Below are 25,898 nucleotides of genomic sequence, written 5' to 3'. Positions count from 1 at the left end.
TCAAGCTTGCTTTGCCAGCTCCTGCCCAGCCAGGGGCCCCTCAGTGGGCATGCAAGGTGGTTTGTGTGCACCCTAATTTGCTAGTCTCCTATTTTGGTAAAGGCCCAAAGTCCCAAATACCCTCACACTCTGCTTCTTCCTTGAAAAGCAGGGCAGCCGGCTTCCTGATTTCTTTATGTTTATTTATGCACGTACTACAGAAAACTTGGAAACTATACTTAACCAGAAAAAAAAAAGAAAAATAAAAAGAAGAAGAAAGAAAAGGAAAAGAAAAATCTCAATTCAGAACTAAACACTGCTCACGTTTTGGTGTCTATTCTTCCAGTCTTTTCGCTACACACATATGGCACTTTCTCAAGTCTCAGATTGCCAGAAGCATCATCTCATTAATAACAGCTTTGCAGGCAGGGAGGGGGGAACCACTACATTAAATATTCATATTGATTGTAAGAGACATTTTTATTTCAGAAATAGTAAGTGGTGGAAAAAAAGTATCATAGTACCTAGGAAATACGGTGTATATTACAATAAAAAAATTTTAAGTGGGATCCTATAACTGCTTTTTTCAGATAACATATTATGAACATATTTCCATACCACTGAATAGTCTTTTACAATATATATTCCTTGAGGACATTCTTCTACAAAATGAAAATAGCTTTTCTTTTTCTGAATATAAAGACAATATATATTCATGTAGCAGATGCATAAAATGCACCAAAAGTATAAAGAAGAAAATACAAGCCAGCTAAAATCCCATTACCTAACAGCAACCACTGTTAACATTTTTGTTAACAGTGAGCTATTTCTATGAATGTAGGTGCATAAGTAAAATATATAAGTGGAATACTACTATAAAGAGCACTTTGTAACATGCTTTTATTTTTCACTTAGCAGTAGGTCACAGGAATTGCTCCAAGTCAATAAATCATTTCATCATTTTTAAAGTCTGCATCATATTTCATTGTACAGATGAAATTGTAGCACAATTTATTCACCTAGTCTTCTACCGATATACATTTAGGTTACTTCCAGTTGTTCACCATTATACATAACATATTTGTACAGTTATCTCCTTGAAATAAATGCCTAGAAGTACAACTCCTGAATCAGAGTACATATTTTTCAAATCGGATATACATGGCAAATTGCCCTTCAGACGCTGTTCCTCTTTTATGCTTCCATTAGCAGTGTGCAAGACTTCCCCTCAGTCTTGCCTAAACTGGGTATTATCTTTTAAAAATCTTTGTCAATCATTCTTCAACTAATGTCGAGGCTGAAAACCTAAGGGTGCCAAGACAATGCAATGTGAACGAATAGTCTTTTAAACAAAATGTGCTTGGACTCATATAGTGATATGCAAAACAAAGAAGTTGAACCTCTGCCTCACACCATATATAAAAATTAACTCAAGATGGACCATAGACTTAAATACAAGAGCTGTAGCTATAAGACTCAGGAAACCTAGGAGTAAATCTTCATGACCTTGTATTAGGCAAAGCTTTCTTAGATATGACACCAAAAGCACAACAAGCCAAAGAAGAAAGAGATAAATTGGACTTGATCAAAATTTAAAACTTTCGTGCTTCAAATGATATCATCAAGAAAGTGAAAAGACAATGCATGGAATGAAAGAAAATATATGTGAATCATATATCTAATAAGGGACTTGTATCCAGAATAGATAAAGAACTATTAGAGCTCAACAACAAAAAAGACAAATAACCCAATTAAAAATGGGCAGAGAATTTGAATAGACATTTCTCCAAAGAAGATATACAAATGGCCAATAAGCACAAAAAGAAACTTAATGTTATTAGGCATTCGGGAAATGAAAATCAAAACCACAATGAGATAACACTTCACACTTACTAGAATGGCTATAATTAAAATGATGGACAGCAAGTGTTGGTGAGGATGTGGAAAAATTGGAACCCTTGTGCATTGCTTGTGAGAATGTAAAATGGTGCAGCTGCTGTGGAAAACAGCTTGGCAGTTCCTCAAAAAGTTAAACATAGAGCCAGCAGTTTCACTGTTAGTTATATACCCAAGAGAATAAAAATATATGTCCATACGAAATTTGTACGTGAATGTTTACAGCAGCATTATTTATAATTGTCATAAATTGGAAACAACTGAAATGTCCATAAACTGGACGTTTTGGTTGTTTATCCATAACAGAATAGATAAACAAAATGTAGTATATACATACAGTGGAATTTTTTTCAGACATGAGAAGGAACGAAGTACTGATATGTGCTTCAACATGGATGAACCTTAAAAATATGTTAGCTGAAAGAAGTCAAGCAAGATGACCACATAGTGTATGACTCCATTTATATGGAATGTCTAAAAAAAGCAAACCCATAGAGACAGAAAATAGATTAGTGGTCGCCAAAGGCTGGGAGTAATAGGGAGTGACTTCTAATGAGTATGGGGTTTCTTTTTGGGATAACAGGAATGCTCTGGAATTTGATAGTAGTGATGGTTGCACAACTCTCTGAACATACTAAAAACTACTGAATTGTCCACTTTAGAAGTGAACTTTATGGTAACTGAGTTACATCTCAATAAAATTGTAAAAATTTTTTATCAATTAGGTAAGTTGACAATGATATCTCAGTTTTACTTTAATTTGTACTTGTTTATATAACTAATGGGGCTGAATATTTTTTTTCAGGTATTTATAAGGAGTTTGTTTTCCTTTATAAGTTACCTGTTTATGTCCTGTTGGTATTTTAAAATTATTTATTAATAAGTGCTCTGTATATATTAAGAATATTAACCCTTAGTCTGACATTAATGTTCAAACTATTTTCCCCACTTGTTGTTTGCTTTTAAACTTTTACATATGTATGTATTTATACGAACACAAACACATACTGGGGAGGGTGATGAAGAAAAATTTCAAATTTTGTTTAGGATAAAATTGATCTTTATGGTTATTGCTGTCATGTCATGAGAGCCTTTCCCACCTTAAGACTATATCAATATTCACCTATATTTTCATCTGATACTTCTGGTTTCATTTTTATGTGAAATCTATAATCTATATAGATTAATATTTTAATGTATGCCTTGAAGTAAAGGTCTAATTTTCTTTATTTTTAACGGTTAGCTACTTGTCCCAATACCATGTGTTAAATAATCATCTTTCCCCCAATGAACATGAAATGTGACCCTTAACACATACTAAGTTCTTACATATTCTTTTTTTTCCTTACATATTCTTAAGTCTATTTCTGGACCTCCTTCTCTGTTCACTTATTTTTCTATCTCACCAGTACCCCTCTGGGACAGTTTAGCAAATGGAAAGTCAGTGGACAAATGACAGAAGACCAGAAGTTTATTCTCTGGAGACATGGGCTCAGAGCGGCACTGGACTCGGGGACACCAGGCCTAGGTGAGAGTGCATCTGCATTAACCATGTAGAAGTGGAGAACATACCTTTCAGAATGCACAGCGCCACCACTAGTCCTATGCTACCCTCCATATTATATTATTTCCCTCCCTATTATCATTCTTCCCTGGAAGAATACACAGTTGACCCTTTTTTTTTTTTTTTTTTTTTGCCTCACTATGCAGCGTGTGGGATCTTAGTTCCCTGACCAGGGATTGAACCTGTGCCCTGTGCAGTAGAAGTGTGGAATCTTAACCACTGGACAAGCAGGGAAATCCCCACACTTGACCCTTGAACAATGCAGGTTCGTACTGTGGGGGACCACTTATACGTGAATTTTTTTTCAATAAATACAAATTACAGTCCTATACAATATAAAGTTCATTGAATCCGTGGATGCAGATTGGATGTGGAGGGCCGACTGTAAAGTTATACATGGATTTTCAACTTCAGGGTGTATCGGCAACCCTAACCCTCGTGTTGTTCAAGAGTCAGCTGTACCATCAGTCAAGATGTAAAATGATATCAGAAGGATTTCTGGTTAGTCATGATGGATTTAACTCACATGCTTATCTCCACATCCTCCCAAATCCTTAAAAGGATTTAAAGATAAAGTTGAGGAAATTTTCCCAGAAAGTAGAACAAAAAGGTAATGAAATATACTAAAGGACAAATAAAGTCAAAGGTTCAGTCCAGGAGGTCCAATATCCGACTAATCAGAGTTCAAGAAAGAGAGAAAAAATAAAATGGAGGGAATTAAGTGGAAGTCTACATCCCAAATGGTGACATACCCCTCCAACTCCCCTTTCCCCACTTAGTTCCAGAATGCTAATAGCTAATCTCCAAAGGCAGGAGATTGGAGGATTCTTTTCTGAGGAAAGTGACTGGTTTATTTTTTATTTTTTTTAAAAAATTATTTATTTATTTATTTTTGGCTGCGTTGGGTCTTCGTTGCTGTGCGTGGGCTTTCTCTAGTTGCGGTGAGCGGGGGCTACTTTTCGCTGACGTGCACGGGCTTCTAATTGCGGTGGCTTCTCTTGTTGCAGAGCACGGGCTCTAGGCGCGCGGGCTTCAGTAGTTGTGGCTCGCAGGCTCTAGAGCGCAGGCTTAGTAGTCGTGGTGCATGAGCTTAGTTGCTCCGTGGCATGTGGGATCTTCCCGGCCCAGAGATTGAACCCATGTCCGCTGCATTGGCAGGCGGATTCTTTTTTTTTTTTTTAATTTTATTTATTTATGTATTTATTTTGCGGTATGCGGGCCTCTCACTGTTGTGGCCTCTCCCGTTGCGGAGCACAGGCTCCGGACGCGCAGGCTCAGCGGCCACGGCTTACGGGCCCAGCTGCTCCGCGGCACGTGGGATCTTCCCGGACCGGGGCACGAACCCGTGTCCCCTGCATCGGCAGGCGGACTCTCAACCACTGCGCCACCTGGGAAGCCCTGGCAGGCGGATTCTTAACCACTGCGCCACGAGGGAAGTCCAAAGCGACTGGTTTAAGAGTGAGCATCTAAGATAACCAAATTTCTTTTGTTTTAGCTATAATTTCCAAGGGCACGTTTTTGTCTTTATAATTATTCATTTTTCATAGCATCCTGTTTTTATTTCATTGATGTAACATCTCTTCTCTTTGAGAAGATAAAGTTTTATTCTGATATCTGAATTGTCTCCATTTTCTCCAAGTTCCTTTTTACTAACTCAGATTTCTGGCTCTAGTCTGTTAACTCAAAACAATAAAACAGCCGGTTATTTTACCAGCAAAACGAGTTTATTTGGGAGCAGCAAAGAATTGCAACTCAGGACACACAACTATGGTGAACCACATGCAAGTCCAGTTAAGAAAAAGAAAGGAGACTCTTTTATAGACAAGAAGGGGAAATTGGGAGGGGCTGTTAAAAACAAAAAGTCCATTACAGGAAACTGGGACTTTGAAGTATAGTGGCCTTCCACTGGCTGAGCTGTTGCCAGGCAAGGAGAAATCTTTCTTCCTCCCAAGGTGGTATAGTGGTGTCACTTCTTGCTAGAGATGCAAGGTAGGTCTCTACTTGTCAGGATCTCTATGGATGTTGCATGGTATGTACATGAGAGCTCCCCCTCTGGCCTCCCAGCTCCATTTTAGTGAGGTTTCCTTTTGTTAATTTTCACAAGTCTTTCCTGAGTACCTGACCATCCTTGAATGTCTGTTCATATTTATGAGAGAGGGGCTAAACAGATGACTGGAAACTCTGATGTACTGATAGGTCTTAGAGACTTGTGGGTATCACTCCACGGTGATCAGGAAGCAAGCAGGCATTTCCATTGAGAGACCTCCGAATGCCAGTATTTTCAGTACCTACGGCTGTAAAGGATGAAATTATCAAGCAATAATACAACACAATTCCTTTGGATTTCCAGGTTGAAATGGCCCATCAAGGCATATTATAATGAAAATCAGAAAACCAGAGATCCTGAAAGTGTCCTAAGAGAGAAAAAAGTCATAATGAAAGAATCAAAAATCAAAATGGTGTGAGACTTAATAGACCACGGGGAAGTAGAAGACAATGGAGGAATTGATGCCTTCTGAGGAAATCCTGAGGAAAAGTATCCTCCTCTTAGAACGTAACACACAGCCAAACTGTCATTCAAGAGTGAGAGTAGAATAAAAATATTTTCACACATTCAAGATCTCAAAATATTAACCCTCCACGCACCCTTTCTCAGGAAGCTACTGGAGAATACCCTCCCTTAAGGGCAGCTGTAGTGGGCCTCGAGGACAACCCAATACAGATGGAAACAGAGGACGGGGGCTCCAGGAGGTATGCTGGAAAATAAACATGAAGATTACCTCCTGTGCAGCCACATTGAGAGATGACTTTGCAGCTTTGACAGAGAAATGAAAACAATAAAAAGAGGTCATTCTTAACTCCAGGAAAAATAAAAAGTTGTACAAGAAATATAATTACAATATGTTATATGGCTCATCTGTAAACATTATGTAGTCACATAACATAAATAACCAACACTGAAAGGAGGTGGGAAGTCAAAGCTGTGTGGGAGTGAGGACCTGAGCGCTAAATCCTTATTTTTCATAGTAGGAAGTCAATAGTTAATGTTCAAAAAACATTGGATGTAATATAACCACATTATTTATATAAAAGAAGGCGAACACCAGAGACAAGAGCTAAAAGAATTGAAGTTGCTGTCTCTGGAGAAGAGGGAGGAAAGTGGGAGGGGCCAGGCAGGAGAATGCTGTTTTGGTAACAAGCTCCGTAGTAGTCTTTTTTTGCGTTTAAAACTCTCTCCTTTATTACTCGGAAACAAATGACATTTAAATCAAAAAGCTTGCGAGCTGTTAGAGGTGGCCCCTGACAGTGGGTGTGGATGCTGGGAAAAGGTGTTCTGCCTGCCTGAGATCTATTCCGAAAGGGCTGGAGGTTCCCAGAGCCCAGAGGACAGACGGTGTGGGAGGGGCCAAGGGCCTTCCTGCCTCTTCTGGGGCACTCTGCTCCTGGGATGGAGGTGGGCGTGATAGGGGCTCAAAATTGGGTTGTATTTTCTTCATACAGCTGCAACGTGCACTTTATAAGGGTAGAGATGTTGCCAATATTCTGGCATTACATTTCTGTCAGATTTTGTACAGTGTTGGGAGATTCCTAATTTCCCGCTTTCTTCAAATGTGTTTTATTTTTAATTTTTTTAACATTTTATTGGAGTATGATTGCTTTACAATGGTGTGTTAGCTTCTGCTTTATAACAAAGTGAATCAGCTATACATATACATATATCCCTATATCTCTTCCCTTTTGCGTCTCCCTTCCTCCCACCGTCCCTATCCCACCCCTCTGATGTGTTTTAGAGAGAAGTTGAGAGAGTGCAGGGGGCCACTCAGAAGCCACTGTGTTTGGACATCTGGGTTCTTCTTTCTGCAACAGGCTGAGCAGGTCGGCCTCCCTCTCACTCTCTTTTTCTCCTCTCTCTTTCTCTCTCTCTTAAATTGAGGAATAATTACAGTAAAATGCACAGGTGTTAAGCATATAGTTGGTGAGTCTTAACAAAGGTGTTCACCTGTGTAACCAACACCCCGATCAAGATAGAAAGCACTGCTATCGCATCCCCCTGTATCCCTTCCAGTGCCCCATCAGAGGCAACACTTGTTCTAAATTATATCCCCAAGAGACGATTTTGCATGTTCTTGGACTTCATATGAATGAAATCATATACCTGTACTCTCGTGTGTCTGACTTCTTTCCCTCAGCATATTTTTGAGATTCATCTGGGTTAATGAATGCATCAGTAGCTCGCTTCTTTTTCTTGATGAGTATGATTCCAGTGTATGAATAACATTGCTATTTATTTATTCATTTTCTTAACAAGTCTCTTCTTTCTCAAGACCAGCCTTGTTTCTGAGCTAGAGCAAGTCTTCTTTACATGACCCTTTTTACTAACACGCTAATGAGGTTGTTTCCGCTGAGTGGACTTGAAAGATTAAGATTTAGGCTTTATGAAGGACCAGCATCATTTACACACGTGTTATAAATGGAAATTGGATGTAATACATGCTCATTTAGGTTGAAGCTATTTGTGCACCAGGAGACCAATTAAAAGCCTGTGACAATAACCCAATGTGAGGTAACTGAAGTTTGCACCAGAGTTTTTGCTGTGAAAAGAGAAAAGGAGGAACAGATGGGATAAATATTTCACAGGAAAACTTGACAGGGCTTTGTGACAGATTAGGTGTATGGGATGAAGGGGCAGGATGAAACAAATGTTATTTCCGGGTAGACATCTGCCTGGTGGGCAGATGTCCACCAGGCAGATGTCTCTTTCACCTTGGGCCAGTCGCTCCCTCTGCAAGCTCTGTCCTGTTGGGAAGTTTAAGGAGCTCTGATTAGTGGCTCAGCTGCCTTCCATGCCCACTTGTACCTTTTATACACACCTTGGAGCTATTGAAAGGCATAGCGAAATTGCGGAAAGAACACTGAGTTTGGACTTGCTTAGTTTTTCATTCTTTCACTTGCTTAGGCTCCCTAAGTCTCGGTTTCCTCATAGGTGAAATGAAGGTGAGTAAATATCCCCACCCTACCAGATCGTTTTGAGAATCAGGGGAAGTGACTTCAAATTTCTTATAATGGTTCACAAGAAACTAATAAGAGAAATCACCTGTAGGAGGGGGTAAGAGGGATGGGGGAAGAAATGGCAGTGAAACTTTTAGTGAACACCTTTTTTTTTTTAACCATGTGAGCATATTACCTTTTAAAAAGAAAATCCTAAACAGAATCAAATAAGCTATCTCTACAAATGATTAGGCATTCTAGACTGCTGAAAAGGACAGAGCCTGGCTACCTTCTGTCTGTGAGAATCTTGAGGTCCATTAGCCCAGAAGTCCTATCACTCCAGGATAGCTGACAATAGCAAATTATTTCACCTTAATGACAAAAAATGGGTTTTGGGTTGCAGTGAGAGAACTCTGCTCTGAGAGTAAAGAGATCTGGATCCTGGTCCTGGCTTTTCTGTGTCATTCAGGTGGGTTCCTTCTCTTCTCTGTGTCTTCTATTGAATGAAAGAGTAAGACTGCATGATCTTTGAGATGCTTCAAGCTCTGACATGCTAGAATATAATGCTAACTTCTAAGCAACAGAGGGTCTCATAACGTGATATCTGTAAAGGATTTGCTGGCGACATTTTTGTATCTAAGACAGGAGCAGGGCAAAGAATCACGTGCTTCTCTTTTCACCTTTTATTTCCTTTGATACTGAAGTATCCAGAAGCAATGAGTCAAGTGGAGTGTGTTTTCCAGAAAAGAAAATTGAGCTGTGTTTCAGTAGAACCATTGGTGCAATCCCATTGCTGTTTGCTGCTGACATTAGCCAAAGGGTGTATCAGTGGTATTTTATGTATACACGGCACTTTATATGGACAAAGTTATATCCACTTTATATGGATAAAGTGGATCCACTTTATATGGATATCTACTTTATATGGATAAAGTTGCTATTCAATGAATAGGAACTCAAAGATCATATAGTTCAAATTCTAACAAGACTCAAACAATGGCCTTTGAGGCTTCCCTGGTGGCTCAGTGGTTGAGAATCCACCTGCCAATGCAGAGGACACGGGTTCGAGCCCTGGTCTGGGGAGATCCCACATGCCGCGGAGCAACTAGGCCCGTGAGCCACAACTACTGAGCCTGTGCGTCTGGAGCTTGTGCTCCGCAACAAGAGAGGCCGCTACAGTGAGAGGCCCGTGCACAGCGATGAAGAGTGGTCCCCGCTTGCCGCAACTGGAGAAAGCCCTCGCACAGAAACGAAGACCCAGCACAGCCAAAAATAATTAATAAATTAATTTTAAAAAAACCCCAAAAACCAATGGCCTTTGGTGCCAAGGAGCTCATCTCCTCCCGAGGTGCTTCATTCCGTTTTCATCTTACTCAAATCATTAGGAAACTGTTCCTTAGGTTGAGCTGAAGTCTTGACTTCATGATCACTGTTAGTGCCAGCTTAGCTCTCTGGGGCTACAAACTACACCTATGTTCTCTCTGGCCAAGGTTGCAAACTGCTGAAATGCAGGCCAGTATTAGACCATGTCTTGTTGGCTCTTAATAGTGTTTAAAAATATATCAATTCGTTTTCGACATTAAAACATCATGAGTTTTTTTTTTTTTTTTTTTTTTTTTTTTTTTGCGGTATGCGGGCCTCTCACTGTTGTGGCCTCTCCCGTTGCAGAGCACAGGCTCCGGACGCGCAGGCCTAGCGGCCATGGCTCACGGGCTTAGTTGCTCCGCGGCATGTGGGATCTTCCCGCACCAGGGCACGAACCCGTGTCTCCTGCATCGGCAGGCGGATTCTCAACCACTGCGCCACCAGGGAAGCCCATCATGAGTTTTTTGTTTGTTTGTTTACATAAACTGTTTCTGACCTTTCTGGAAAGATCAAAAGGTCTTTGCAGCTGCCTCCCCAATATGATTCTTCCCTTTTTAGCAAACAATTCAAAGCTTTGTTCCAGTCCCTATCCTCTCTGGCTCAGCCTATGTGCTGTTGGGAGAGGCTGATCTCACCCCTGGTTCTAGAACAGGGCATGCAAATTAGTCCTAATCCATCAGCATAGCCCTACCTTTTGTCACCTTTGTTGACTCAGAAACAAGCACGGTTTCAAGACTGGGTTCCTTGGAAACAGAATCCGAGATGGGGAGCTGCATGCAGAAGGCTTACTGAGGAGTGTCCTTAGGACACACACCTATGGGGACCTGAAGAAGACAAGGGTGGGGGTGGAGAGAAGCCGACCAGCAAAGTAGGGGCAATGTAGTTACAACCAAAGCCTCAGCTGATCCCAGGAACTCAGGAATGGGGATGGCCCTTCAGAGTTGTCCCAAACTAAAGTAAGGGGGCCAGACATTTGTTTTCCCACATCAGCCAGTCACAGGCCTCAGGCTGCACCCTGGAAGAGGGTGTAAAACCTTGGGGTAAGTGTTTACCTAAGGCTGAGAGCAAGACTATTCCCAGCAGCTGAGGGATGGATGTGTTCCCCCTGAAGAGGGGACCTGGGCTGAGCCCCATAGTATCTCCTACAGGCATAAGACTCAATCCAGATTAATAGAGAGTTGCTAGGACTCCTGAGAAGGAGGCTTTCAGAAGTGACCTGTATCTCTCTGGATATGGACAAGGAGCTCTGGGACTTGTCCTTCACCATCTCATATCAAGGTCAGCTTTGATAACACTGGTGCTCTGCTGAATCAAACCAACCCTGAAGCTTAAATTACCTGGACTTTTAGTGTGAGCTTCATCTTAAGTCAGTTTTCTGGTTGTGTTTTAATTACTTACAAATGAACATACTTTGACACATTCTGCATTGCAGAGCTACATTCCCTGGCAATTACCCGCTGAATAGCAGCTGCCTCCCTTTAAGATGGGTCACTCGGTTTCCAGTTTACTAGTGCCCACTTGGCTTTTAGAGGTGGTAGCAGAGAGCTAAATCCTAATCTTCTAATAATATGAAGTCAATAGATAATGTCTAAAGTGGAAAAACCGAGACATAGAACAGAGCATGTGTCTATAAACATGAGGTAAACATCAGAAGAAATAGCTACAAATGTTGGCAGTAGTTGCCTCTGGGGGCTCTGTCAGGGTGGGATGGGACAAGACACTGCAACTGGTTTTTGTGGGAAGCTTTGAAGTGCTCTTTGATTTGAAACTCTGTGTATCCCCGGTTGATAATGCATGCACTGGGGCATCTTGCCCTGCTCTGGGACTCTCCCATCTCCTAGTTCTCTTGCCTTCCTCTGGCCTTTCTTCTGGGTAGGGGGTTTCCTAAATGCTGGTTGATAATCATCTTCAGCTACCCTTTCTGTCTTTATTATCTTATGCATTCTATCTGCTCCTGGGAGACTGTTCTCTACTCCTGGTCTCTCCTCTTTAGCTCCTGATGCATATTTCTTCCACAGGATTACCTTGGAATTCCCCTGCCCTATTTCCAACTTGCATAAGGAGGTAACTGAGGTCTCTCCTAGCTCTAACATGCTATGAGGTCTGAAAAATTATATGGAAACATATAACAAGTCATAAGAATGGATCTCTTTCATTTACTTACTATTATTAGCCATTTTTTTCTTTTGTCATGTTGACTGAAAAAAATGCACAACATAAAAGTTGATAATTATGTTTTATTTGGCTAATAAAACTGAGGGCAAAAGCACAGGACGAAACCTCTCAGCTCTGAGAAACTGCTCTGAGGAGGTAAAGGAGGAGCCAGGGTATATAGGAGTATTTGCAGTGAAGAGCAGGTAGTCAGAACTCTAAAAGATTAGTTTTTCTTTTTAATGCTTTATTTATTTATTTATTTTTGGACTTTTTTACTGTGGTAAAATTTATATAACATAAAGTTCACCATTTTAACCATTTAAAAATATACAATTCAGTAGCATTTAGTTATGAAACCACCACCACTACTTAGTTCCAGAACATTTTCATCACCCCGAGGGAAACCCCATACCCATTAAGCAGTCACTCCACCTTCTGGCCTCCCGTTACCCTGGGCAACTCCTTATCTGCTTTCTGTCTCTATAGATTTGCCTATTTTGGACATTTCATATAAGTTGAGTCATATAATTTGAAGTATTTCAATACTGTGAAAAAGCCAAGTAACATCTTAATATTATTACGAAAATAATTTTGATCTTATGGACCTCCTGGAAGAGTATCAGGATCCCCCAGAGGTCTGCAGAAGCAGGCTTTGAGAACTGCTGGTCTAGGTCATCCAAGGTGTGGGGCACCAGCCAGCTCCCCATTACAGCTTCTCTCCCAGCACAAGGTGATTGTCATGTCCCCACGTCCAACCTGAGGCCTCCACACCTCAGCTTCTCATTTCCCGTGAAAACTTGGTCGGCCACTTCCTGCAAAGTTGAGATTACAATGGATTCACATTCAAACTGCCCAGAGGAACCAAACAACCAAATGGGGACACATTTTTATAAGTTATAAATCTGAATGTGGTAAGAAACTATACCACAAACTGGTTTCCAGTAAAATTCTGATCACTTCCTGCCATTGTCATTACATTCTATAATCACAGTAATTATCTTTTACCTGTGATGAGAGCTGTCATGTACTTTGGAATATCAAGCAGCAGCCATGCCATAAATTGCTAGCCCTTTTCTCCTCTAATGATCACAGCTTATTTTATTCTTCAAGTATTCTTCTCAGAGTAATCAGCACGCTTATTATACAGCATATTCAAATGTTAATGCGTACACTGAACTCACGCTACTGTGAGACCCATTTGCTCAGGAGCTAAAATTATGTTGCCATTCTGCTTGGTGCTAGAGGTTCTGTGCTCAAACCGGTTTTCCACTTACAAGGAGCCCAGGTTATTTAACGAGAATGTGAGCTAGAATGAGGAGTTAACACTTAGTACAGAACCTGGAAGCTAAATGGGGTCAGCATGTATGGGGCCTACACATTTTGAATTAGCTATCCATCACTGTGGAGACAGTCAATATTTGAGCAGACTGGCTTTGGGGTATGTTTAACATCGTTTCTCCAGGGTCTCTACCAAACTCTCCCTCTGCAGGTTAAACTGCCCAAATCACAGCTCTGACAACTGGAAACATTTTCTTCATACTGAGCCGTTTGTTTTTGCTCTGCCCTCTGGAGCCACGTAAAGCATGTCTGCTTTCCGTTCTGTGACTGCCCTTTAGAGATTTAGGACAGTGACCTTGTCCCCATGGTCTGCTCTTGTAAGGCTCAATTGTCCCAGGTCCTTATAGGACAGGTTACCAGTCCCTTTGCCACTGTGGTCATTCAGCTTGTCAATGTTCACCTTTTAAAAAAAGAGTGAGGTGCTCAGAATCTGAAACAGTGATCAACGTGTGGTCTGGTCAGGGTGGAATTGAGCAGGTCTCTGTTGGACGTGAATTCTCTTGTTGGATATGATTCTATTAGTGCTTTCCAAGAGGATATTCCTTTCTTGTTATCCGTTACTGATTCCTAATTAGCTAAAACTACCAAGTCTTCTAAGCCATATATTGGTACTTAGGCAATTAACCATTTAGACCCCAAAGCAGGATCTGAGATTTGTCACCATTACATTGCATCCTGTTAAATTTGGCCCAATGCTTTGGCCTATCAAGACCCTTTTTATTTTATTTTTTTTGTGGAACGCGGGCCTCTCACTGTTGTGGCCTCTCCCGTTGCGGAGCACAGGCTCCGGACGCGCAGGCTCAGTGGCCATGGCTCACGGGCCCAGCCGCTCTGCGGCATGTGGGATCTTCCCGGACCGGGGCACGAACCCGTGTCCCCTGCATCGGCAAGCGGATTCTCAACCACTGCGCCACCAGGGAAGCCCCAAGACCCTTTTTTGTATCCTGAATCTATCCTTTCCATCCACAGGTGTAATCAATCTATCAATATTGCTGTCTGTATATAAATCAAAGTTTAAAAAGCCTGACAGAAAAGGCCTCAGGATGGAGCCCTTCACCTATTTCCAGAGACCTCAAATCAAAGTGTTTGTTCAACCAGTTATAAGCCTCCCTCCCCAGCCCCAATATACACACCTCCATCCTCCAACTGTTCCATCCTCTAACTCAAGCTGTCAGGGAGGGAAAACACCAAAGAATATTCCAGGTTACTAACTAGCTGGTTAAAGTGGCCTAGAAAAGAAACTGAGGAAAAGAAGGAAGGGAGAGGATAAGGCCTGGTGGAGAGCCCAACGTGGCAGGACAGGTTCTCTGAAGTAACTTCCTCTAGGCCCACACTCCAGCACAAGTTGGAAGGTATTAAGGTATGAGTCAAATGGAAGATAGTCCAGGGTTCTGCTGTGATGAGAGAGAGAGGAAATCAATAACCAGGAAACAGGACCAAGGTTGGAAGCTAGAAGGTAGTCAATTAGTATATCAACCTGGAGGGACTAGGCAGAAGAGAACAGAGACAGGCATGGAGAATGAAGCAAAGAATAAGCGTGGGAGGGCTTCCCTGGTGGCACAGTGGTTGAGAGTCTGCCTGCTGATGCAGGGGACACAGGTTCGTGCCCCGGTCTGGGAGGATCCCACATGCCACGGAGCGGCTGGGCCCGGGAGCCATGGCTGCTGAGCCTGCGCGTGCAGAGCCTGTGCTCCGCAACGGGAGAGGCCACAACAGTGAGAGGCCCGCGTACTGGAAAAAAAAAAAAAAAAAAAAAAAAAGAATAAGCGTGGGAAACAGAATCTAGGCTTGCTAAGTGGGCTTCAGAGCTGTGCTATTCAACATGGTGGCCACTAGCTACAGGTGGCTATTTTAATTTAAATTCATAAAAATTAAATTAAAAACTCAGTTCCTGGGACTTCCCTGGTGGCGCAGTGGTCAAGAATCCGCCTGCCAATGCAGGGGACATGGGCTCGAGCCTTGGTCTGGGAAGATCCCACATGCCACGGAGCAATTAAGCCTGTGCACCACAACTACTGAAGCCCGCACGCCTAGAGCCCATGCTCTGCAACAAGAGAAGCCACTGCAATGAGAAGCCCGCACACCTCAACGAAGAGTAGCCACCGTTTGCCGAAACTAGAGAAAGCCTGCACAGAGCAACAAAGACCAAGGCAGCCAAAAATAAATAAATGGATAAATAAATAAATAAATTTTAAAATAATATTTAAAAAAATCAGTTCCTCCGTCACATCAGCCACATTTACAGTGTTCCATAGTCACATGTGACTAGTGGCTACCATATTGGATCACACAGAAGAACATTCCCATCATTGTGGAAAGTTCTATTGGACAGCTCTGCTCTAGAACATTCTAGGTGTACTTCTAAAAAAGGGGCCAAACCAGGTAGGATGTCATTTTAATGTGCTTATTTTTCCTTTGCTTTCTTCAAGACCCAGCTCATATATCAATTCTTCTGGGAATTCGCCACATGTGTGGTCTGTGATGGTATGCTATAGGCAGCCAAGCATTCTGAGTTATGCAGTTCTTTGTGGTAATGCGTGGATCTGGATAGGACTTAGTATGGAGATCCTGGCATAGCTATTTGTCAATCCTTAAGCAAAATGTGGCCTTTCTCTATCTGGGGAAGGCATCCTCCTTGACAAAGCAATTAGCTTTGGGGCAGGAGGGAAAGGAGGGAAACACTGGCCTAGCCAGCCAGATCTGCTGAATCTACCTCTGTAGCTGTAAAAATAATTTGTAATGAAAGCTTTGACCTCCTGTCCATAAATATTACATAGGCCATCTTGGCCAGGCCATCAAGAAATGGAAGTCAGGGGCTTCCCTGATGGCGCAGTGGTTGAGAATCTGCCTGCTAATGCAGAGGACACAGGTTCGAGCCCTGGTCTGGGAGTATCCCACATGCCGCAGAGCAACTAGGCTTGTGAGCTACAACTACTGAGCCTGCACGTGTGGAGCCTGTGCTCCGCAACAAGAGAGGCCGCGATAGAGAGAGACCCGCTCACCGCGATGAAGAGTGGCCCCCGCTTGCCACAACTAGAGAAAGCCCTCACACAGAAACGAAGACCCAACACAGCAAAAATAAATTAATTAATTAATAAAAACTCCTACCCCCAACATTTAAAAAAAAAGAGAAAGAAATGGAAGTCAGGGTGTGATTTGCTTGATACAAGATATCTTGTCATCTTACCTGTGGACCCTCACTAAATTTTCAGTCGGCTGTCTTTCTCTTTCGATTTTCTGTGCTGAATTTCTCACAATAAGATCTGTCATTTCTACCTTCTAAATCTCTCTAGAATCTGTCCTTTCCTTTAATACCCTCAGTGAATTTGTCTTCTCTCTCCTTTCCCACCCACCCCCCTTATTGTCACCTAAATGCTCTAAGAACATTACCTGATTATGGCATTCTCCTCCCTAAAACCCCTCAGTGGCTCCCCATGACATCATAAAAGCCTCTCCTTGGGCCCCCAGCTACCTCTCTGGCTTCAGGTCTTTCCATTCCCTGGTGTGTAGTACACATTCCAGCTTCTCTGTTACTGTGCCCAGAACCAAGATGCCTTTTCACATCTCTGTGCCTTTGTATATTGCACCTCCCTCTGTCTGAAATGCACCCCCCACCACCTTTAATCCCCCTGGAGAATTTCAACACCTTTGTTAACGTAACATTTAAATCTTATCTCTTCTGAGAAGCCCAGCCTGAGCCCTCAGACAGACTTAAGTGATCCATCACCTGTTCCCAAATGCTGTGTGGGCTTTGGTCATAACCCAGTCTGTATATGACACTCATGAGTCTGTTTCTCCCACTAAACTGTGAGGTCTCAAGGGCAGGCAGCATATCTGACTCATCTCTTACCCACTGTGGCAAGCACAGGACCTGACTCACAACAAACACTTACTAAATGCCTGTTAGAATGAACAATAATCTGTGCCATTATGAGGTTCTGCTATGAGGGTCCTCTGTGTGGAGCTGCCGTGCTCCTTGGGGTTCACCCTTGCTGATAGAGGCCTAGGGCCAAGTGGCACTGGTAGCTGAGGATGAGCAGAAAAGCAAAAGGCCTGCAGCTGCTCCCACTGAAAGCCTCCCTGTATGCGTGCAGCTCGTTCCCTCTCAGACTTTGCGACTCGCACAAGCCCATTCTTTGTCTTTCATGAAAAAAACACAGGACCTCTTGGAGAATATTCCTGTAGGGACCCATCTGTGGGTAATTCTGTGGGGGAGAATTATGGGCAAGGGGGAGAAACATCTTAATAGAATGGAGAGGGATGAAACATTGCTACTCTTGCTTAGCATTGGGATGTTGCTGGAGGGGGAATGTAGGAGCTGGTAGCAACACTTCTTATGTTTTAGAAAGTACAGCATACCCTGTGGTTACCAGAACCTTCCACTTTTATCATCTTCTTGAGCCTGTTATCCACCCTGAGGGGCAGGCAAGACAGAGCTGGGGTTATTTGTAGATAAGGAAACTAATATCCAGAGAGGTGAAGTGACTTGCCCAAGGTCATGTTTTGAGCAAAGGCCTGCTAAAATGAAGTGACTTTCCCAGGGTTGTGAAGTAATAATCAGGACTATAACATATGGGGTTACTTGTAAAAATTTCTGCAGTTTTAAACTATTTATTTATTTATTTATTTATTTATTTTTGGCTGCGTTGGGTCTTCGTTGCTGCGCATAGGCTTTCTCTAGTTGAGGCAAGCGGGGGCTACTCTTCGTTACGGTGCACGGGCTTCTCATTGCAGTGGCTTCTCTTGCTGCAGAGCACGGGCTCTAGGAGCATGGGCTTCAGTAGTTGTGGCACGCAGGCTCAGTAGTTGTGGCTCACGGGCTTAGTTGCTCCGCAGCATGTGGGATCTTCCTGGACCAGGAAGAACCGGTGTTCCCCTGCATCAGCAGGCAGATTCTTAACCACTGCGCCACCAGGGAAGTCCCTCTGTGGGGTTTTCTTTAATAAAATTTTTGAAATCAGAAACATTTTCTAGTAAATTGAGTCCACACAGGGCTTTCAGACAGCTCTTGGGAAATTTGACTAGATGACATTGAAGATTTCTTCCAGCGAAGAAAATTTCATAGAATTTCAATTCTATGAAATTTAGTGTTTCCTGTGTCCCAGGTTCACGTAACTCCATAAAGTACAATTACCAGTTTGCAAGTAACTTACAAAACAAATAGCTCTCCTGCCCAGTCAAGCATCCCTGTCTGACTTACTAGAAAGTCTCAAGCCCATTACTTACATATTGTATCACCTACTCATCAATCTTATCTTTCCACTCCTACTCCCTACACTGTAGCAACTCTATTACTTGATCAATTGTTCACTTCCTCTGTCAGAGATAACTAGGATTTAGAGCTAAAGGCATCATTTCTATATAAGACTAGAAAGCAGAACTGTTGTGTCTTATTGAGATCTTAATTTAATTCCCAGTAAAGGGGAATTGAATTGACTGGATTAGTGATGTTTCATTCTACTCATTCCTCCTCAGAGAGATGACTGAATCCATGTGGGTGCCACATTTGTTAGTGGGATATGGGAATGGAATTTCCCATAGATCAGGGTAGGAGTAGGATTTTCTAGAAAGGAAGATCTGTCTTGGTTGGATGGACCAAATTATTTAAATTCTGCCTGATAATTCTGTCCAGTCTCTTTGCATGAGCACAAAGTATTGTACACCCATCTGAACTGGGTAAAAACAGAAGTTAATAGCAGCTCTGTGGAAATAGATACCCTACTTATCTTCTGATCCAAGAGTCCAGGCTCTATCTGCTGCACCACACACTCTTCAGGGTGATAATTGCTCTTATTAGTTAGTGTTTCCTGAGAAGTGAAGCATAGTATCCAATTTTAATAATGAAGGCTATGGCAGGAATAACATGTAACATCCTATTTTATTTTCATCAAGAAGACCAAGCCCATCAGATAGAAGGATTATGGGTAATTCTGGGTATTGCTGGCAGTGTCTGAAGATGGCAATTCTGTCTGGGTTTCTTTTAATTTCTCTCTTGATTAACAAGAACATTCTGACACTTAAGAATAGATGTGCTTGTTGCTGACGGGGAGGGGAGGGCTCATTCCAAAGCGCTGGGGCAGACCTGCACCCTCTTTTCTTCCAGTGGAACATCAGACTTTGCTACATGACTCCCACACAGGTGTCTGAGCAACTCTGGCTTCCCTAAAATGAGATGAGAGTGCTAACAATAAAGGGTGACAATACAAAACATAAAGAAACACAAAGGAAGTCTTCATCCTCACATTGAACTTGCCCAGGATATACGCTGATGAAATCAGATCTGATCACATCCTGAGCTCCATCTGTTAAAGGTGCTCACAGCCACTTAGGAGAATGCCAGGGAAGAAAGACCTGACAATACATTTTCTGCCTGCTAAAGTAACTCCTTCTCTTCTCTCTGGCTAAAAATACAACCAAAGTGTCACTAAAACACACACACACACACACACACACACACACACACACACACACACACACACACACACCATGCACAAACCCAAAATACAAGAAAGCCTAACATTTGTTGAACAGATTGTGACAGAATATCAATTAGCTAAGCGTTTGGTATGCAAACATGCCCGATGCGAACTCACCCAGAGGAGGACTTGCAGGGAGGGGGAACGGAGAGTGTCAGAGAATTAGGGAGCAAGGCAGGCTGCCTCCAAGGGAGTGTGCTGGAACCAAAGCTCAAGACCTAGTTGACAGGTGAGAATGGTGCAATTGCCTTTTATGTCCACCTAGTGGCAGAGTTCTAGCCAGAGTCATCTCTACCTCAACTGGTTCAGGTGACGACCATTTACTTGAACGTATAATATAACATTCAGCACTGGCGCTGAACCATTTGGAAGGCTGCAATTCTTCAGCAGTGTTCACTTTTGGGCAGAGACTCATCTAGGTTATGCAAACTCTAAACTTCAAGCCCAGGGGATAGAATCTGCTGGAAGCAGGGAGTTGAAGTTTCCAAATTAATAAGACTAAAGCATCATGTTAGGTTCTAGTACATATTCTATGCCTGAGTAGATAAAACTCCAAGGAGTGAATAAAGAGCAAAAATAGGAAAGTTTAGTGTTCAAATAGAGACCCTGTGGAGAGTAGCTGATATGGATAACAGTGGGTCAGTGGCAGGCCAGGGAATGAATCCAGTCTTTTGCTCAGTCCCTTTTGAATTATAAAACAGTTCCTGCAAAGGGCAGTTTGGTTTTAGGATAATTTGGACATGATCTAGAAATTCTGTGAAATGAAAAGAATTCACTGATTAATTACATAGGCCAGCATTTCCCAAGAGGTGATATGCATTCATTCCACTTGGGGCAGCGCAGATAATTTCAGATGAAACATCTTTCACTTTAATAGTTCAGTATTTATTTTAATGTACCTTAGAAGAATTATAATTTGTTATACCACAAACCTGTGATTTCACAGGTGATATTGTTGGTTTTCCATTGGTGATATAAAGTTTCCATTTTAAATACTTTTAGGAAAAATAAGTTGATTTGAAGGAAAACATTAAGTAAATAATAATACAGAAGATGTTATTACAAGAATATGGCAAAAATCATGAAGAGAGAATGTAACAATTGGAAAGTTTGGGAAATACTTCATCAAACCAGGGGATAAGGTAGATTGACTTGTAGACAGAAGAGTTCGGAATAGCAGGCAGGTAAAGGGAAAATGACAGAACTCTCAGAGGATCTGGATTATGGTTCTAGCTGCCACTAGGCCTGTGTGACATCGGCCCCCTCTGGACCTCCTTATCTATAAAATAACTCTCATGCCTTGCTTAGCTTTATTATTTAGCAGTTCTATTTCACTTATTGTTATTGAGATTATGAACAATCATAATGACAGCCAGAGCAGTAAGGTCTGCTATGTGCCAGATTCTTTCCAATCGTCATCATTCTTAATTCTCATAATAGTCATGAAAGGTAGGTGTCATAATACCCATTCCATATATGAGGGAAATGAGGGTGGAAGATTCTGGCCACACAGAACCTGATTTGAATGAACTTAGTTCTGACTCTGGAGCCTGTGTTTGTTCCTCTGAGCCTGATTGTATCATAGTAGTTAATTCCTATTCACCCTCAAAACTAAGCTCAAGATCACCTATTCCAGTAAGACTGCTTTGACCTTATCTTTTCATCTTGGTTAGATGTCCCTCCTCTGTGTTCCCTTAATTTTCTATGTATGCTGTTTTTCCTATTTGCCTTTATATTCCCAGCACCCTACACACTTTGGGACACAGATCAGATAGTCAACAAATTGCAGAAAGAGGGAGAGGATGAGGGAGAGGGAAGTGGGAAAGAAAGGAGGGAGAGAGGATCAAAAAAGAATATATATTGCTGCCTTATTTTATTAAATATGAAAGAAATAGAATTGAGAGGCAGGAGAGCAAGGTGGTTAAGCATATGGCCTCTTAGATCCAAACCACCCAGCTTTGCCACTTACTAGATGTTTGACTTAGGGCACAGGTTCAATACCTGTGCTTCAGTTTCTTCATCTACAAAATAGGGATATTAGTAATACCTACCTTAAAAGCTGTTGTAAAGACTAAATGAACTATCATATATAAAGTACTTAGAAGACCACCTGGTATATGATAAGCAGGTACTCAATAAATATTAGCTATTATTATTATTTCTGTGAAATTAATAAAAGGGGAAAAGGTTAACACTATTGTAAAGTGAAAAGAACACATCATACTGTTACACACATAGAGCCTCATCATTTTTCCAATTCTACTTGTTGACCAATGCAGAGTCATTTTAAGGCAGTTATGAATAAAGAGGATTATAGCTAGAGGATACACAGTATAATATCTTTATCTTTCTACTTCTACGACAGCAGAATTAAGCACTCCACCTCTACTCTTAGAACATTTGGAAATATTGATGTTAAAATGATCATACTGTATTATAGTCTAAATTCAGATTTACTTATTGTCTATCACCCTCAATTAGACTGAGTTCCTTGGAGGAAAGGACTCCTGTTTGACTCTTCTCTATGTCTCCAATTCTTAGTAAAGGGGCTGGCAAGAAATAAATGTTTGCTGAATGAACATTATAGAAAAGATGTGTACATGTGAACAATAAAATAAATATTATGTGATATTTATCATACAAGAGGCTCAGATCAAGTGACACTACAGCTCAAAAAGGAGAGATCACCTCTGTGTAGGCAAAGGTAGTAGAAAAGAATGGTTAAATCTGTGAACTTTAGAGTCAGACTGCTTTGGTTTTGAGCCCTAACTACAGCACCTGTGAGCTTATGTGACCTTGGGATATAACCTAACTTCTTTAAACCTTAATTTCCTTATCAATGAAATGGGGATAACATTAGTTAGAAGAACCAAATGAGATAATGTTTGTAACATGTCAGGTACCCATTATGTGTTTGTAGAGTAGCTAATATATCATCGTCATCACCAAAGGCTTTGTGATGGGGGCACTCACCATCTGGATGAGCAGACACAAGTGAAGAGCACTGAACGGCAAGGAGGTGTGAATAAAGGTACTGTGGGTGTTAGAAAGAATCAAAGCCAAACAGGGAGGGCAAGTGGCACTATTTAATTGGAACATCGGGTATTTTCAGGCAAGTAATGGGAGACAAGATTGGGAAGTTGGCTTTAAATGCCAGACTGACAAATTTAGTCTTAATACTACACATAATACTGAGACTTTATGGGATTCTAAACGGGGTAGAGACCAGTTCTGAGCCAGCTTTATGGGGAGTGTTCTGGCTATTTGTGCAGGACAATCTGGGGAAGGTGAGGGGAGATAGAAGCAAATAAACCACTTAGGAAGCTTCTCCAATACTTCCAATGAGAAGTTGAGGTCCCCCTCTGGGATGGTGGTATGGGAAAGGAAAAGAGGGAGTAAGCATGTAGGACATTGGGAAGAATAAACTCAGAACTGTGTCCAACTGGATGTGAGAAGCAAAGTGAGGAGGTGGAGGCAGAGGCAAAGACAATTCTGAACTGGATTGCCAATTAGAACTGGATGTCCAGGAACAAGGTGCTGCTCTTCTATAGTAGAATAGTTAACAACGGCAGAAATAAAGCATAGGAGAGACTGGTTTTAGGGGGAAGATATATTTGCCTTTTGCTATGCTAAGTTTAAGGTGCAGTGGGATATTCAGGTAAACAATGATATTCAAGAGACACTTGCAAATGTGATCTTACAACTCAGACTGGTAATTATTTAGAAGATATCTGCATAAAGGTAATAGCTAAAGGTATACAGTTGGATTGACTGTCTAAGAGTGAGAGAGAAAAGACTCAGAGGAGTCATCCTTGGGAAGTACTTCTCATAGCTAGAGGAGTAAAAGAGAAGTGTGTGGAGGAGGAGGAGGGGGAGGAAGGAGGGATGAAGAACACATTACCATAGAAGCCAAGAAGAGTGTGACAGAAGTGCTCGGAGGAATCGTGAGCTACAGTGAAGTCACAGAGAGAGAGAAGTGAGAAGGGACCACTGGACTTGGCCATTAGGAATCATTGCTGACTTACGAGAGAACAATATATGGAAGAGAAAACTAGATTGTGGATGCAAAAGAAAGAAGAAGTTATGTGGGGAAAAGAAGCAGTTGACTTGAGAGTACACTGTTAGTTCTGGAAGTTCAGGAATGTGAGGACAGAGATGTGATGGGAGCTCAAGGTGGGAGCAGACTTGTTCTTCCCCAGATAAATGACCACACATCAATGTTTATTCAGAAATGCTTATTGTCTCTTCATTAAGAAATAGAAAGCAATACTGGTGGAGGAGGCTGGAGGAGGGACTTTGGAACAAACTAAATTGAAAGTTGGGTTACAGCCATTCTAAAGTCATAGACCGTGTTATCTGTATGTGTACAGTAGCATCTGTTTCAGCAGAGACAGAACTTATTTATCATGCATCAACAGGCTGTGAGAGAGAGGGAAACCAGAAACTCTCCTTCTCCACTAAGGAAAACAAAGCATGATCAACTCCTTGAAAATAATTTAAAAGGTTTGAAAAAGTATTTTAGCAAGGAAAGAACACTAAGAAAAAAGTGTATGATAGCTTCCCTTTCTTGACTTTTCCACCCAAATGCACTCCAGGACAATGGAGTGCATTAGAACACTTCTAATAATACTATTAACACTGCCTGAGTTTATGGCATGTCTATCTGCACAGTGCTTTTCATTTTATAGAAAGCTGTCATGATCTCTTTTATCCTCCCAGAATCCCTAGAATCCCTGGGAGGTATTACTTTTTCTCTGTTTTATAAGGGAAGAAACTGAGAATCAGAAAGAATTGAGAGATTTTCCCCCAAATTACACAGCCAGGAAATGGTAGAGTCCCAAATACCTTGCTCTTTTAAAATTTTATTTATTTATTTATTTTGCGGTACTCGGGCCTCTCACTGTTGTGGCCTCTCCCGTTGCGGAGCACAGGCTCCAGACGCGCAGGCTCAGCGGCCATGGCTCACGGGCCTAGCCGCTCCGCGGCATGTGGGATCCTCCTGGACCGGGGCACGAACCCGTGTCCCCTGCATCGGCAGGCGGACTCTCAACCACTGCACCACCAGGGAAGGCCCCTTGCTCTTTTTTTCTACACATTTTCAAATTCCATTCACATGGTCTTCACAGCATAACACTCGGTGTATGGGATGACAAACCAAAGTGTAGCAAAGTGATCGTCCTCTTTTCTATAATTCTATCAATATGGCCTAAAACTACATCAGTTTGGGGGCACTTTTATTAGGTCAAGTTTCTCACTGAATAGTATCCAGTGCTCCCTTTTCACCCCCATCATAAAGAGCCCCAGGGCAGAAGTTCTTAGCAATGTTTTTCCCTCCCTCCCACATCTGCCCAGTTCAACCAGGCCTCTGAAATGCATGAACAAGGCCTCAATACTTACTTAAATGTGCTCCAGATGGGTCAGGAGGAAGGAAAACAATTCTCTCCCTCAATATCTAGTTTGGTCTCGTAGGAAGAAGGCCAGACTTGGAGGCTGCAGACTCAGGTTTCATGCTCAAAACTACCAGTCTAGCTCTGTGACCCTAGTAAAATCACTTTACACTCTGAGCACCAGTGCCTTGATCTGAAAAACGAGGATACTAATAGCTATTTTATAAGTTTGTCACAAAGATTCAGGGAAGCACTTGTGAAAGTGGCCCTGTGATAGGTTTGACATTCTGATATTCTGCTGTAGCTGTCTTGAAATTCTTTTTTTTTAAACATCTTTATTGGAGTATAATTGCTTTACAATGGTGTGTTAGCTTCTGCTTTACAACAAAGTGAATCAGTTATACATATGCACATGTTCCCATAACTCTTCCCTCTTTCGTCTCCCTCCCTCCCACCCTCCCTATCCCACCCCTCTAGGTGGTCACAAAGCACCAAGCTGATCTCCCTGTGCTATGCGGCTGCTTCCCACTAGCTATCCACCCTACGTTTGGTAGTGTATATATGTCCATGCCACTCTCTCACTTCGTCACAGCTTGGGACTGGGCCCTGCAAGTTATGTTGGTGGTCCTGCCTGTACGTCCTTGGCTAAGTCACTTAACCTTTCTGGGCTCCAATCCATAATTAATTAAATTCTTAGGAAAGAAATTGTTAGGGAAATTCTCAGTCCTCCTTCTATCTACCTATTAGCAA

At 41.9% G+C, this 25,898-nt stretch overlaps 1 protein-coding gene across 1 annotated transcript in view; it reads left to right on the top strand.

The window, feature by feature from the left end:
• Positions 1-3,327: 3,327 nt before the first annotated feature.
• HEMGN (hemogen) overlaps positions 3,328-25,898 on the top strand; it is a 37,808-nt gene continuing 15,237 nt past the window's right edge. Inside the window, exon 1 of the mRNA XM_059073264.2 lies at positions 3,328-3,403. Coding sequence (XP_058929247.1) covers positions 3,328-3,403 — 76 coding nt within the window. The remainder of the gene's footprint in view (positions 3,404-25,898) is intronic.

The sequence above is a fragment of the Kogia breviceps genome, chromosome 8 (genome assembly GCF_026419965.1).
Source record: "Kogia breviceps isolate mKogBre1 chromosome 8, mKogBre1 haplotype 1, whole genome shotgun sequence".
Classification (NCBI taxonomy): domain Eukaryota; kingdom Metazoa; phylum Chordata; class Mammalia; order Artiodactyla; family Physeteridae; genus Kogia; species Kogia breviceps.
Note: the sequence above shows the minus strand (reverse complement) of the source record. Positions and strands in the feature narration are given on the sequence as shown.